The 16129-nt window shown below is 31.6% G+C and overlaps 1 protein-coding gene across 3 annotated transcripts in view; it reads left to right on the top strand.

Annotated features, from left to right (window-relative positions):
* The window catches only part of LOC117178113 (high affinity cationic amino acid transporter 1), a 59876-nt gene that overhangs the window by 27720 nt on the left and 16027 nt on the right, over positions 1-16129 (top strand). For 2 of the 3 annotated variants that reach the window (XM_033369365.1, XM_033369364.1), the window contains 3 exons: positions 7869-7997; positions 10800-11060; positions 13062-13345. In XM_033369365.1, coding sequence (XP_033225256.1) covers positions 7869-7997; positions 10800-11060; positions 13062-13345 — 674 coding nt within the window. The remainder of the gene's footprint in view (positions 1-7868; positions 7998-10799; positions 11061-13061; positions 13346-16129) is intronic. The other variant, XM_033369366.1, reaches the window with a different exon arrangement.

Raw genomic sequence — 16129 nt, 5'->3', positions numbered from 1 at the left:
TCAACTTTTTCCCATTCAGGCTTCAAGGATGCAATGAAAAGATCTGAGGACTCAAGGAGTTTGTGAATTAGGTCGTGCATAGTATGCAATCGAGAGATTTTTTGTGTGTTAAACTGTCGAATGTACTTGATATCCTTGTTCCTGGCTTCAGAAGCTTCTTCGAAATACATGCCAATTGGCAGCATAAAATTCTCCATAACTTTTTCCCCATGTGACAGTATTTTATGAACTGATGAAGGCATGTAGTACCATGGATATAAGCTCACATACAGTTTTGCTGTCCTAAAAGCATACTCGTTGAAAAAGAGAGGAGGAATTGTTCTGCTACTAACTAACATTTGTAGTATGTTTCTAAACATTTTAATGAGTTCTTTATTTACTCCAGTTATTTCTGACACTTGATCAACATTCGAAAAAAACCTACGAGCCGTATTACCACAATTAGAGTTGCCAGATCCTTGACTTGGTTGAGCAATTATTAACCCCATCTTCTTTTGAAATTGGTTGCAAATTCTTTCCTTAGATTCTGTCATCGTTTCTTTATCTTCTTTCTTGCATATGCTCCATTTGCAGATTTGTAACCGATAAGCAATATGTAGTATATACTTCATGAACCTAATCCAGGCATGCAAAGTAGAAAGACCAAATTCTAAGCTGGATACAATTTCTTTCTTCTGCTTTACACGCTCTAGATCATTAATTTGTGATGGTATCGCTTTGCAAATGTAGCAAGTAGAAGATGATGGAGTATCAGTGAGAGCTGTACAAACTTTTCCATCCAAAATAGTTAGCTTCATTTTTGTTGTCACTATATACACACCATTAGTCGTAGTAATTGTTGTGGGTCTAAGCTTCTGAACTTGTGTCTTAATATTTTTGATTTTCCTTAATTCCTTTGTTTCCTTTGCATATTTGATCATGATAGGTATACAACGTTTTGGCAAGGAACTATGTGGATTCATCCAAACTGTTTCTCCCGTGTGCTTTACCCTCAACCATATTGGCACTATTGATGCTGTGAAAAAAGAGTCATCGGTCAATTCGTTGTTATTAAACTTCTGATTGTATTTTGCATCAGTTGAAAGTCCATCGATGCCATATTTAATTTCAAAGTCCAAATAAGTGATCTTTAATCTATTCTCTGAAATCGGAAGGCATAAATTCGGATCTTTAAAAAGACGTTGAATAGTGTTATCAATAAGAGGCTGAATCTCAACTATGGCTCCTTCTTCCGATATTCGAATAATTTAAGGATAACCATCTTTTTTAATCTCTAATACATTCACATATGAAGGATAAATGTCAGCCTTTCTTTCTTTGGCCTGTAAGTGAATAGTATTATATTGATACTTCGCTAGTCTGACCTGTTGCATTAAAGCTAAAGCTTCTTCTGAAGAGTATGGCACATATGATTCAAAGTCAGATTTACCTGAAATGTTTAAATTTTCATTATCGTCAGAATTCAAAAGAACGAACACAGCATTTGCAATTTTTTCCTTCCACTCTTTCGTAAACTTCGCAGAAATGCATCCTGTATCTCAGCAGCCGTAAAACTCTCTTCAATGGACATTAATTTTCGTCTCTTTGTCGCAGCAGAAGCATCTTCGAATTTTTTATATCCGAAATTTTTCTTCCTCCTTTTGATTTTATCCCAGAAAAAGTAACAACGAAGTCAGTTTTTAACCACTTTTTGAACCTCTTTTCAAACTGACTTTTTATATTTAAACATTATTTCCATTTTTTTCTGAAATATAGGTAAAAAATACAAATTCAAATGATTAGCTACTATTTCTAGATGCCCAGGATCAAGATTGTACTTAGTTTGCATAAAACTTAACAAAACTTGCACGTCAGTACTCTCATGGGCAATAAGAAAATCACAAAGGACCTTCTTACCTACCTTGAGAGTATCCATTTTTTATTAGAAATAATAATACAAACAATTGAAATGTACAAACCTGCAGAAGATATTTTAAAATGTTTAAAATGATGCCAAAGGCAAATCATATAAAGATAATTTCAACGCAGCCTCTCTCAGTTATATAAACGAAAATTATGACTTGTCTTGCGAGAACGCGTGCGAGAGATACCCACCTAGCGGTGAACCTGGAACTGTACTTTTTAGTTGAGAGTCACTTGTTCTACATTTGTTTTTCATGAAGTTACGTACAAAACAAATGAAAGATAAGTGACTTCTGAATACGCAAGTACAGCGTTATTGCACCTTATTTTCACTTGTTCCTCATTTATTTTTCAGGAAGTTGCATAAAAAAATGAAAGATAGGTGACTTCTGAAAACGCAAGTACAGCTTTATTGCTATGGACAGTTTGCTACAGAAATTGTTATTAACAATTACGCAAATTATTATTTAATGTCCCATATCAAATTTTGGAATCACTGTTAGTTTATTGTCGCATAATTTCAGTGGAAAATCGTCCTTTTTGCATGTAAAAAAAATAAATCATAGTTTTGTTAAAAAAATTGTTTATAACAAGCATATAAATTATTCTTTATTTACTTTCGTTGGTAAATCACCGCAATAAATGTCACTCTAATAATGATTGAAAAAAATATATTTTTTTCTACGAGAAACAGCCGATTAGGAGACTTGTTTAACTAAATTGTTATATATAATCTATACTGTTTATATTTGATCAAGGTTAAAGTATATGAATGGCTTTAAAGATAATTGTGAATCACTTTTGTTCAGAAAAATCAATTCGGCTATGAGAAAAACTCGTTTATAAAGAATTTGTTTATAGAAATTGTTTATAATAATTAAGTTAAATATTATTGAAATTAATTACGCTCTATGAATGCATGTGCAATAATTCCGGCTGATAGTGAGTTTCTATCTGTATTTTTTTCTTGAGATAAAAATTCATAAATCAAAAATGGTCAATTTTATCACTATATTTGTTTATATATTGTTGCTCTGTGAAAAAATTTTAAAAAAAGCAAACCACAATTCTCTTAAAAATTAATTGCTGAGCATTTCTAAAAAAAAACTTTTAAATCGGTTAAGATATACGACCTGTACGCGATTATGAACAGTAAATTCCTATTCCAGACCACTGTGCGACGTGTGGATTGATCTGCACATCGCACCCGCGCCATGCGGGCTGTATGCGAACATTTTGGTATCTGGGAAACCAACTTTTAATATCGTCAGTGACTCGGTTTTCTGTCTCTAGCTTATTCAGTGCCTCAAAGCACTCTCATATTAGTGACGATGTGGTCGTTGTTCCATTCAGGGCCATTCTAACAGCCCTGCTGTCTGAGCAGATGTGAATGTTTATTTTATTGTCATCATCCTTTGCCTTATAGGCGCACTGAGGCATGGCCATAATCTCAGATTTTAGGACTGTGGGTTAGGACACCATCGCAATTGTGAAGCCCATTTCATTCTTTTTACGATATACACCGGCTCCAGCGTTCAACTTGTTCTTGAAGCCATCTATAAACCAGTTGTCTCCATCACTCGGCAGGTGCGCCTCACCGTTAACCCATTCCTCTTTCGTGGATAGGCTAACTCGGTACTTCTTGTCGAAGATATAGCGTCGAGTGGATATTTTGTCCCTGAGCATGCTCAGTGTCGGCCTGCTCGCGATATTGATTGGTATCCGCACTACTGTCGTAGTAGAGGCTCCGTACCTATTAGTGCCCTCAGAGTCATCGTTGACGTCGACTTCGAGGCACCAGTGATGCCTCTCAGAATTAGTTCCTTTCCAGTCGAGCCTTCACAGTAGACAGTTTGACCCTGCTCCACCAGACCACCGCCATATAGTTTATTCTGGGTCGCAGGATCGCTGTGTAGATCCACGTAATTGTCCGGTTTCAAGTCCCAGCTTTTCCCTATGGCTCTCCTACAGAGTCAAAGAGTCGCTACTAGCGTCCGAAAGCTACAACCAAGATCGTTCACCTAACGATAGATCCCGACGCTATCGGAATAAAACGTCATCAGACTCGACATTTCCCACAACACCAAGAGATAATCGAGCCAGAAAAATCACTTAACAAAGAACCGAAATCGAAAGAAACACTTAATTTAAATTTAAGAACTTAAATACTTGAATTGTATAGAAAAGCAGATTTGATTTTTAATTGTTTAGTACTGAACAGCCAGAAAAAAACCGAGCCTGCTCAATATAGAAAGATCACGGTACTACCTGAGTCCCCACTCCGTGGAAAAAGGTGGCGCCCGAAACTCAAAAACAAAGGGAAACCTTTAAGAAGAATAAGCATTGGGCGGAAACTATTCTATTGCCAACGAAAACTGAAGGTCATTCAAAAGAAGAACAATAACATCAAACAGATCATTAACATCCCGCTCGCCTAGTTCACTGAACGAAATGAAGTCGAGTCAATGAAAAGAAATTACTGCTCGAATTCCTTATAATTTGCTTGGGGTATGTCAGTTGGGGAGGCTTCATCATGACAATGATTCGGAGCCAATCCACCACAGACTCTGCTGAGATAAAGCTCGATCATCGATTCCTGGAGTGGCGCTATCAGCTGTATTTTCCTTTCTGAGGACATAACGCCAATAAATGTTGGAGAGGGTTCGCTGGATCTCCGAAATGCCATTGGCGACATAAATCCATCAACATGAAGATTTATCTGTTTGAATCCAATCGAAAAAGCTTCGTGAATCCGAATCAGCGTAGGTGCCTGTAAGGAATGCCCTCGGACGTAAACTACGGCAGTAACGACATGTTTGCTGGCATCTCCAAAACCGTGGATTTATATTCTATTTCATTCTACTTCTTTTATTTTATTCTATCCCAGCTAGCACAACAGTATACGGTAAGCTTGCCTAAACCTTGCGATGCAAGGTTCAGGCAAGCTTACCGCAAATAAGAAAATGTTCGCCATGAGGCAATATTTCAAAGCAAGATTGAGGGAACATTTCCATGAAAACCTTCCTGCAAGCTTGCCTGCAACATTAAGAGAACATTGGAACAAGGTTCATGGGAAACTTTAATTACAAAATTTTTTTAGTGCCATAAATCAAGCATCCCTAGGTTCCATGAAAAAATATTGCGCAATGAATCAAGTTAAAGATTGGGAGGCAACGTTACCTCAATCTTGCTTCGCAATATTGCCACATGCCGGAAATTTTATTATTTTTGGGAAGCTTGCCTGAACCTTGCGATGCAAGCTTCCGAAACTTGCGTGGCATGATTTAGGCAAGCTTACTGCAAACTGTTATGCTATCTGCGATTCTATATATATTCTATGTTGCCGTGTTGCTGATTTGATGTCCGTCCATGAAAGCTCGCTCACATTCATGACAAAATAGACCTCCGGTAAAGAATTTCGTCTTGCGAACATCGAACAACAGAAAATGAGAAGCCATCGAAGAGAGTCATCGAAAGAAGATCCTTCCATGTAATGCGGAGACCCGGAAAAACAAATCCGAAGTTAGATTTTTAAACTCTGATTAAGATTTGAGCAAAATGAAATAACGAAACAAAAAGAAAAAAACATATAATCTGTAATTTTAAATAAGTTAGTCATGCCTGAGAGCCTGTCTCACGGCGCTTGCAATGTTGCAAACAATTCACAATAAATATGTCTAGCATGTCTGAAATCCCATCTCGAAGCGTTTGCAATGTTGCAACCCATCACACGGTCAGTAAGTAAATTTGCTTTGCCTGAGAACCTATCTCAAGGCGTTCGAAGTGTTGCAAACAATTCATCAGCAGTATGGTTGTCATTCCGGAGAGTCTATCTTGAAACGTTTGCAATATTGAGAACAATCACACGGTCAGTAAGACTTCGTCATGCCGAAGTTCATGCTCCCCATGCTGACCCGAAATCCTGTTCGACGGATCAAAAGATATTACTGAATTAATGACGGACTGGCGAATCACGTCTGTCCGGATTAAAATCGATCAAATAGAATAGATGACAATTTATCCTCGTTATTAATAATACTGTTAAACACCTAATCAATTTAATCAGAGATATGAGTCCCCGAGACTATTCAACACAAATATCAACAAGGAATCCCTTTGCACCCAAAAGAATGTTTTGGTTATTTTTTGAAATTAACACAGATAGAGCCTCCGGAAGCTACGACCATGATCGTGCCCTTCCAAACAATCGATTCCGACATTACCGGAAGTAATACATAATTCGACTCCTCACTTCCCACAGCACCAGAAGATAATCGAGTCGGGAAAATCACTTAACAAATAACCGAAAGCGAAAGAAAAACTGACTTTAAATTTAAGAACCAAAATACTTGAATTATCTAGAAAAGTACACTTGATTTTAAATTGTTTGGTCAATCGGAATGAATACACTAACCTGCACCTTGGTTGGTACTGAACAGCCAGAAAAAAAGATCCCAATACTATCTGAGTCACCATTCCAACGAAAAAGGTAGCGCCTAAAAGTAAAAAACAGAGGAAAAACTCCAAGAGAATAAGCAATGGGCGAAAAACATTCTATTACCAATGAAACCCGAAGGTCACTGAAAAGAAGAACAATCCCTTGCGAAAATATCGGATAGGAAACAAATGTTGGCTGAACAAATTTTTCACCCAAACAGTAGAATTTCGAATCAACCGAGATGAATTCCGAATTTTCCTTTCTAGCGCGTCCAAATCTAGACGCCAAAAATGTATAACCGGTCCTTTGATCCAGACTCCCAATTTAACGATTTTTATCCACGTCTTCGATTTTGGAATTCTAATACCACATTTCAGTTTAAAAAGGTAATTACTATACAATTTTCAAACATTATACTACTATATTTAAAAACATTGTTATATTTGAAATAAATTTTTGTTGTTAAAATAATCAAAATATTGTAAAAATTCACATTTAAATTATAATTTGAAAGAAAATTATTTTGAGGCTGTAATTTGAATGAAATGTTATGATGCAGGTTTATGAGTATTTCCAGGAAATGAAGAAAATTTTTGGCAAAGTAAACATTTGTTATGAATAAATTTGGAAAGGCTCCCAAGGTTTGATGAAATTCTCATTCAAAGGCTAGTATAAATTGAATTGAGCTTGAAGAAATTTAAGTTATATTTTTAACAAAAATTTATTTTTAAAAACTCTAAAATAGCAGTATAAAAATTGGAATGAATTTATTGTTTCTAAATTAAGAAGAAATAATTGCAGTTTGTATAGAAATTAAATCTGACAAATATTTATTTCGAATTTGAAAAAGTCGAAATAGAACCTAATTCTAATTTAAAACCGATCTAATTAAAAAAATTGATAGCATCCCGGATTTAAAAAGTTTTCTTATCAGTTATAAACAAAAACTTGAAAAGCAAGAAAATTTAACAGCAAAATTAAAATTAAAGAAATTTAAATGGGCTAAAATCAGATTAAAAATTCTATTTAACGTCTAATAATCAAATTAAAGTTCAGAATTCCAAATGGCAAATTTGCTCGTTGAATTCTTGGTTTTATTTTTAGGAATTCTGCACATTAATTGAACAGCAATTCTAAAATATAAAAGCGAAATTTATAAGAAGTTTATAGGCTATTAATAAGAACTTGATGTTTATAACATTTAATAGCAAATGAAGCATAATTTAAAAAAAAAAAATAACATAAATCTATATTTGAAATCATAGAAATTCAAAAAGAGAAGAAAAACAAATTGGGAGAAAATTATTATATGAATAATTGTAAATAATAATTAAAAATAGAACAATTTATAATTTTTAAGGTATTCAAATTTTTTAAAATTGAATTTGAATTAAATTCATGCTTAAGTATACATTTAAAAAAAACATTATAAAAAATATATCAAAACTTTTCAAATTTTTACATAAAAATATTTTTTTTTACATAAAAATCTTGTTTTTTTTTTTTAATTTCCTCTATTTTCTTTCAGGAATTTGTTATGCAGAATTTGCCGCCAGAGTTCCAAAAGCAGGTTCAGCCTACGTCTACAGTTACGTGACTGTGGGAGAGTTCATAGCCTTCGTTATTGGCTGGAATTTAATTTTAGAATATGTGATAGGTAGGTATTTAAATGTAAATTACAGATAAATTCTTTTGATCAAAAGTTTCAATTCTTCTCAGAGGCCGTTCAAAAACTACGCCACTTCGTCACAGATCATCACATAAATCTTGAACCGCACATGGGGACGTCATAAATACGAACCCTTTAAATTTCAACAAACAGAATGCATATTTGACAAAGTAGTTCAACTTTGAACCAAATACGTAGTGGAATTTCCAACAAAACAGGAAAATATATCAACAAAACAATTAAATTTTTTACATAGCAGTTAAATTTTTAACAAAATAATAAAATTGACAACAAAATAGTTGAATCTTTAACTAAAATTATGAATCTTCAAGAACAACAAATTTTAACAAAGAAGTTCTACTTTCAACGAAGTATATAGTTGAGATTTTAACCAAGAAAAGATTGATATTTTAAATCAGAAACAGTTTAACTTAATCAAAATATGGTTTCTCAATGAAAATGATATTAGTTTAATTTTCAAGTAAAAATGATAAAATTTTAAACAAAAAACAGAATAGGTAAATAGGTAAACAGGTAAATAGGTACATGAAAAAGTGATCAATTCTCAATTTAAAATATGGTAGTTGATACTCTTTGAAAAAACAAAAGATTTTAATTCAGAAACAGTCGAACTTCATCAAAATGTTAATTCTCAACAAAAAATGAAATATTTGATATTTCAACCGAAAAATATTTTTATAGTCATTGAATTCTAACAAAAAGACGAATTTTCAACTAGGGTAGATTTTTCAGTCAAGACAACAAAAATTTGTACCAAAAATTTCATATTATATTTAAAACTAATAATGATCAATCTTCGGGAAAAAAAATGATTTAAAAATAAATTTTCAATGAATAATGTAATAGTAACATTTATTTCGAACCAAAAAAGGATGAATTTCCTACAAATTAGTTGAATTTTCAACCAAAAATATTGATTCTTAATGAAAATTTTAGTACTTGAATTTTAATCTAAGAACGATCAACTATCAAGCAAAAAATTAAATAGGTAAACTTTTAAGTAAAAAAAATCAGTTTCGAACAAAAAACAACAACGAATTTTCAACTAAATATTGGAATGCTTAACAAAAAGAGATTAGTTCTGAACCAAAAATATAATGGTAGATTTTTCAATGTAAAGTAATTAACTTACAACGAATCTCATCTTGAATCACGCCTCGAGTCTCGTAAAAAGAGTACAAGGAGACCCGACTGAAACTATAAGGCATTCTGCCCGAGGCTTACGAAATCTTCAAAAGATGAATTTTTAACAAAGTGTTTTAATTTTCAAACAATTAATAAATTTTCATGCAATTAGTAGAACTAAAAAAGCCAAAAATTCCGAACCAAAAATACAATAGTAGACTTTTCAATCAAAAATAATTATTAGATTTTAAGCATTATAAACCTTTTATTCAACTTTGAACGTTTAAACTCTATTTGTAAACAAAAAACCAATAATTTTAATGTACCCAAGCAGATAAAAAAAATGTTCTTAAAATTGATATTTTCCATGTGTGCTGTCACATTTTGTGTACGCCTCTTCCCCTAATATCCCAAAATGTCACAAAACCATCTCACCCTCCTCCGGCAGTGTGGCATAGATTTTGAACGGCCCCTTACTAAAAAATGGTACTATTTAGAAATTAGGAAATTTCAATTGTTACAAAACCGATTTTTTTCATTGATGCCTTTCTCACAGCAACATGATATCCCAGGGATGTCTCCAGGATATCCAGGATATGTATGGGACGTTTCTGTGATATTAAAATGTCTCGAGTAGAATATACAAAAATGTAATATCCTACTTGGGACATTTGAATTTCTCAGAAACGTCCCATATATATTCTGGGGATATTCCATTTAATTCCATTTATCATCCAGGGATATCCCACAAGGGGAAAAATGGTTTATCCCAGGGATATTCCCAGGATATCCAGGATGCATACGGGACGTTTCGAGGATATTAATATGTCCCAAGTAGGACATAGAAAAATTTAATATCCTAGTTGGGACATTTGAAATTCAAAGAAACGTCCCATAGATATCCTGGATATCCTGGAAATATTCCTGGGATACTCTGGACAATTAGGATATCCCGGATATTCCGTAAGACACAAAATGGAATATTTTGAATATCCTGAGGATATCTTTGCGGTATCTCATTTAATCTGTTTTTGGGATATTCAAATGTTCCAAATAGGATATTGAATTTTTTATATATCCTACTTGAGATATTTGAATATCCCCGAAACGTCCCCTAGATATCCTGGATAACCTGGGGGTATTCCATTCAATTCCATTTATCGCCCAGAGATTTCCAGGAATAACCATTCGAATATTACATAACGTGAAAATCGGGATATCGAAAGGATATTCAGGACATCTTTAGGACGTTTCTGGGATATACAAATGTCCCAAGTAGAATATTATATTTTTTTATACATTCTACTTGGGACATTTGAATATTCCCGAAATGTCCCTGGATATCCTGGGGATATACCTGGAATATTACATTCAATTTCATTCACCACCCAGGGATATCCCAGGAAAAATCGGCCGGATATTCGGCAAAGCGGAAATGGGAATATCCTAGAAATCTGTTGGACGTTGCAGGCATATTCAAATGTCCCAAGTAGGATATTACATTTTTTATATATCCTATTAGAGACATTTTAACATCCCATAAACGTCCCATAGATATCCTGGATATCTCGATATATTCTATTGCTGTGAGGGCTATCTGATTAAAATTATTTTAGTAAATTAAAAAAACAATTTGAATTTCAGGAACCGCGAGTGTGGCAAGAGGCCTCAGTAGTTACTTAGACGCACTGACAGGAAATGCAATGGGAAATGCTCTCAGATCTTCAATGCCCATAAATATATCTTTCCTCTCCGAATATCCCGATTTTTTTGCATTTACCGTTGTTATGTTGCTAATTGTTTTACTAAGTATTGGCGCTAAAGAATCTTCGATATTGAACAACATATTTACCACCGTTAATATGATAACTATTCTCGTAATTATTGTGGCTGGATCGATCAAAGGTAAAAGAACTAAAAACTCACTCGTCTATTTGTAAATCAAATTCATTTCCATTCTATTTCTATATGGAAGTAAGAAATACGATAGAAAAACTGTCCTTGATTTTTTATGATTCATGATCTTGCAGTAGAAATACTGGGAGCAACGAACTAAAACTGTTGTTTTTAAATATATTAGTTTTACAGATTCAATTACAATTTATAGAATTCACATACCAAAATACTCTCAAAGCAAAGGAAATAGGGTAATTTTTCACGCAAATAGGGGGAAAATGGGGCAACGAAATCTTTTAAATAAAATTCATGTAGAGATCATTTTGAATTTAATGTGAAACGCTTTCATTTCCTAAGATTGCATTTACAACAAAATAATTTAATTTTCAACCAAGAAAAATTAATTTTATACCAAAAGAAATAGGTCTTCAATAAAACAGTTGAGTTTTCAAGCTAAAAAGTCGAATGTTTAAAAAAAGATAACTTTTAAACTAGCAAATCTTAAATATGCTAAACTAAAAATGATTAATTTTCAAGCTAAAAAAACGGTTTTTTTTAGAATAAAGTTGAATTTCCAACTCAAAAAGTTAATTTTGTAACAAAATAATTCTATTTTCAACAAAATAGTGGAATTGTCAATCAAATAGTTGCATTTTCAACTTTCAAAGATGAATTTACAACCAAGAACTTTAATTTTGTACCAAAAAATAGATTTTTAACAAAGTACATGAATTTTAAAGAATAAGTTTAAACCCAAAAATGGAATAATTAAATTTTCAGTCAAAAAGTTAATTTTTGCCAAAAAAAGGGAGGTTCCAACCAAAGATATGAATTTTTAACTAAAAATTTGAATCTTCAATCGAAAAAAACTGAATTCTTAAAAAAGTAGTTTAACTTTTAACGAAGTATTTTTGAATTTAAAATTAAATCGTTGAATTACCAACCAAAAAATATTCTATTCAAAAATAGTTCAAGCCAACTTCTGACTCTTCAATCAAAATATGAATTTTAAACAAAAAATGTAATATTTGAAATTACAACGAAAAAAAATTTATTTTAAAGAAAAAACAGTTACCGAAATTACGAAATGAAAAAGATGAATTTTCAACTAAAATTATTAATCCCTAACTGGAATATTTAAATTTTCAGGTAGGAAAATTAATTTTCATAAAAAAGCAATGTTCTACCTAAGATACATATGAATTTTTAACTAAATTTAAAATTTTTCAACAAATAGTTTAATTTTCAACAAAAAAGAATCTTGAAACAGAAAAATTAGTTCTTAATAAAGTTTAAAATTGTATCCAAGCTATTAACTTACCAACAAAAAAGATGAATTATCGACGAAAAATTTTATAGTTGCTATTTAAACAAAAAAGATTTTAATTTTATATAAAAGACAGTTGAATTCAATAAAAAAATACGTAATTTCAACAAAAAATGTATTTTTTATTAAACAGATGTATTTTCAACTGAAGTGATGAATCTTTAACTATATTAGTTAAATTTTTAGTCAAAGAAAGTAATTCTCAACCAGAAAGGAAAGAATTTTCGATCAAATAGTTCAACTTTCAAGCAAAACGATGAATTTTGAAACAAAAAACACGAATTTTCAACCGAGAAAGATTCTAGTTTACCTTTTAACCCAAACAGACAAAATTTCAACCAAGCAGTTGAATTTTTAACTAGAAAATATGACTTTTTACAAAATAGTAGTAGTTTACAACCAAATATATGGATTTTGAAACTAAATAGTCGATTTTTCAATTAAATAGTTGAATTTCCGACCCAAAAGTTATTCAAAGTTAGGCGATATGTGTCTACAAGAAAGGGTTTCGCAGCCTATTAAGTCGTTCAAGTCTCCCCCTCTCTTTTCGTTCTCCTCCTTTCCACCCCTTCTTTAACCCTCATCTCGATTCTCGTCTTGTCTTAAATAATAATAATATATATAATTAATATATAATAATAATAAAAATCCTATTTTTAATTTTTCCTTGTATTTTTTTCTAGCCGATATTTCGAATTGGTTAATCGATGTAAAAGATATTCCACCAGATGTAAAACATGGAGGAAACGGTGGATTTATGCCTTTCGGAATCAGTGGAGTCATGGTTGGTGCAGCAAAGTGTTTTTATGGATTTGTAGGTTTTGACGGGGTCGCAACTACTGGCGAAGAGGCCAAAAATCCACAAAGAAACATTCCTCTAGCCATTATTTTATCTCTTTCGATAATATTTACTGCCTACTTTAGCATTTCGACGGTTCTCACTATGATGTGGCCTTATTATGATCAGGTGAAAAAAATTTTCATTATAATTAAAGACTAAATAATAGAGAGGATTAAAGAACCTAAAAATTATTGTATTCATTGGTAATCAGGCACATTTTTTTTTTATTTTAAAAATTTTCCTACCGTTGGGAAATTAAATCAAAAAATTTCTAATTGAAAATTGTTTTAAATTATTGTGTATGGAACAAAAATGTCAATTTTTTCTTTTTGGTAAAGTTTAATAAACTATAGAAACACGCACATATGCTTTAGTTTCAAATAAAACATTTTTTTATATTTCTTTAGGAACCTGCAACATGAGCCATTTAACAGAACATTGTCATATGACTGTGATCAATTATAATTAGTGAATTAAATGCATTGATAAATATTACAGTTAAATACATTAGTCGAGAATTATGTAAATAATTAATTATTATGACGATTTTGTTGATTACTGATGTAATCTGATCGAATATTTTAGTTGTTTTTTTGAGTAAAAATGGCTTATGTTTAAGGATCAATAAAATTTTTTTATTTAAAACGGGATGAATAAAAATCCCATCAAATCAAATTCCCACCACTGAAAAATTCCCCAATTGGAAAATTCCCGAATAATAAAATTCCCTACAGAAAATTTCCGAATTTAAACAATTAAAATTTGTTTATAAATATTATTCATTTATTAGAGAGAAAATAATCAAATTTGATGATAAAATTTGATTATTGTATTTTTCATAAATTAGTAATAGATATTTATAAAAATTTTAATGTTTAAATTCGGGAAGTTTCTAGTTCAAATATTTTATATAATTTATTTGTTTATTTTATATTATATTATAATTTCTCGGGAATTTATTAGTGTCAGGAATTTTATTTTTCGGATTTTTCAGTCGTTCCTTTGAGATTTAAAAATGTTTTCGCGTGTCTTCAGTTTATTAAAAAGATCATCAGAAAATAAAAAAATTAATAAACAATTTTTTTGGCGACTTCAGGCGCGAATTATCAAAAGCACATTTTTTGTCATTTTTCTAATTATTATATTTTGACGAAGAAATTTTTTTTTCGCCTAACGTTGTTTACTTCCATAAACTTTACAAAAAAATTTTAATCGTTTTTTTCATAGGCAAAAATTTAGACAACATAAAATCTGAATGGACTAGTCCAAAGTTGATTAATTAAATTTTTTTTAATTTTTCGTAATGCCACAAAGAAAATGGTCAGTGCTATTATCAATTAATCTAAGCATTTTGAGTTTTGTCAGCCTACCCTACTAAGTAAGGACCAAAAATAAAATTCTACAGGTTTAACAAAAAAAGTTTTCTGTGGTAGGTTTTCAAATATAAAATGTTGATAAAATTATGTGCGTCCCCCAAGAACTCTACATTGAATATGTAAAAACTTTAGGAAAAAAGTTTTTGTATTTGCGCCAGAGGGAAAATAAAAAGGTCCTTATTTACCTTAAATTTTGAAAAAATATTCAAACTGGAATTTAGGAATTTTTAAAACTAGCAACATCAATTGCACTTTACGTGCGCGTGTAGTTTTTCGATTTGAAGGGGAAAATAATGTTTAATAACAAATTTTAAATACCGAGTTATTTATTAAAAGTTTTATTTTACACATTTTTGAATAAATTTAAACAAAAAAATTAAAATAGTTTAAAGAATATTTAGTATTAAAATATTTTAAATGTCTCCAAAACTAAAACTTAAAAAAATATGCAAAATTACAAAAAAGGCCTTTAAATTATCTAATTTCTTTTTTGCCCGTTTTTAAAACTTTTTAAAATCCTTTTAAAACTTTTTAAAATCCTTTTAAATACTCTCTGAAAATTAGTTTATTTCTTAAAATAAAAAACCATAACAATTATTCCCAGGAATTTAAAGAAATTTTTTATCTCTTACTCCAATTTTTTTGTAAAGTTAGTAATCTTGTAAAATTGAAAAATTTTGCTTTAAAAATTGTCTACACTCTCTTTTTAAATGTTAGGAAATCATTCAAAATGTTTAAAAATCTTTATCAATTTGTTCTTAAAATTCATTTTGCTAAATAAAAGATTATTTGAAATTTTCCCAGGAAACTTAAAAAAATTTTCTTAATATGTTCAAACATTTCAAAATTCTTAATAAAAACTTTTGGTTTGTTCGACTTCCGATTTGGGCGGGTATCGGAGAGCACGTGTCGGGACAAGCGGAGTGAAATTTAAGCAAAAAACAGCAATTTGGAATCGGGCAGGACCAGTCACCGAAATTACTGTTAGGAAGTGAGGGAAAGTGTACTCGTTAGTGTTACTAGACAGTCTGATAAGTCCCTGAAAAATGAAACACGGAGACGTTTTTTGGCCAAAGTCGGTTTTATTTTTCAACATACTCTCCTTTTAGGTCGATACAGCGAGTCCAACGATTTTCTAACTTTTTGATATCGTCCGAAAAGTACTCAATCGGAAGGTCTCCAAAATACGCCTCAGTTTCAGCTATGAGCTCCTCATTTGAGTAAAAACGCTTACCGGTGAGCCATCTCTTCAGGTTAGGGAACAAGTAATAGTCGCTGGGCGCCAGGTCTGGTAAATACGGTGGCTGAGGAACCAATTCGAAGCCGATTTCATGCAATTTTGCTTGTGCAACTAAGCATGAATCAACAGGCGCATTGTCGTGACGATAAAGCGGTCGTTTTTCGGCGATTTCGATTTTCAATCGGTCCAATTATGATGAATAGTATACTCCGGTTATGGTTTTACCTTTTTCAAGATAGTCCACGAATATTATGCCATGTGCATCCCAAAATACGGAGGCCATAACCTTTCCGA

This window comes from Belonocnema kinseyi, chromosome 8, assembly GCF_010883055.1.
Source record: "Belonocnema kinseyi isolate 2016_QV_RU_SX_M_011 chromosome 8, B_treatae_v1, whole genome shotgun sequence".
NCBI classification, from domain to species: Eukaryota; Metazoa; Arthropoda; class Insecta; order Hymenoptera; family Cynipidae; genus Belonocnema; species Belonocnema kinseyi.
The sequence above is the reverse complement of the archived record's forward strand: the minus strand, read 5'-3'. Positions and strand labels throughout refer to the sequence as shown.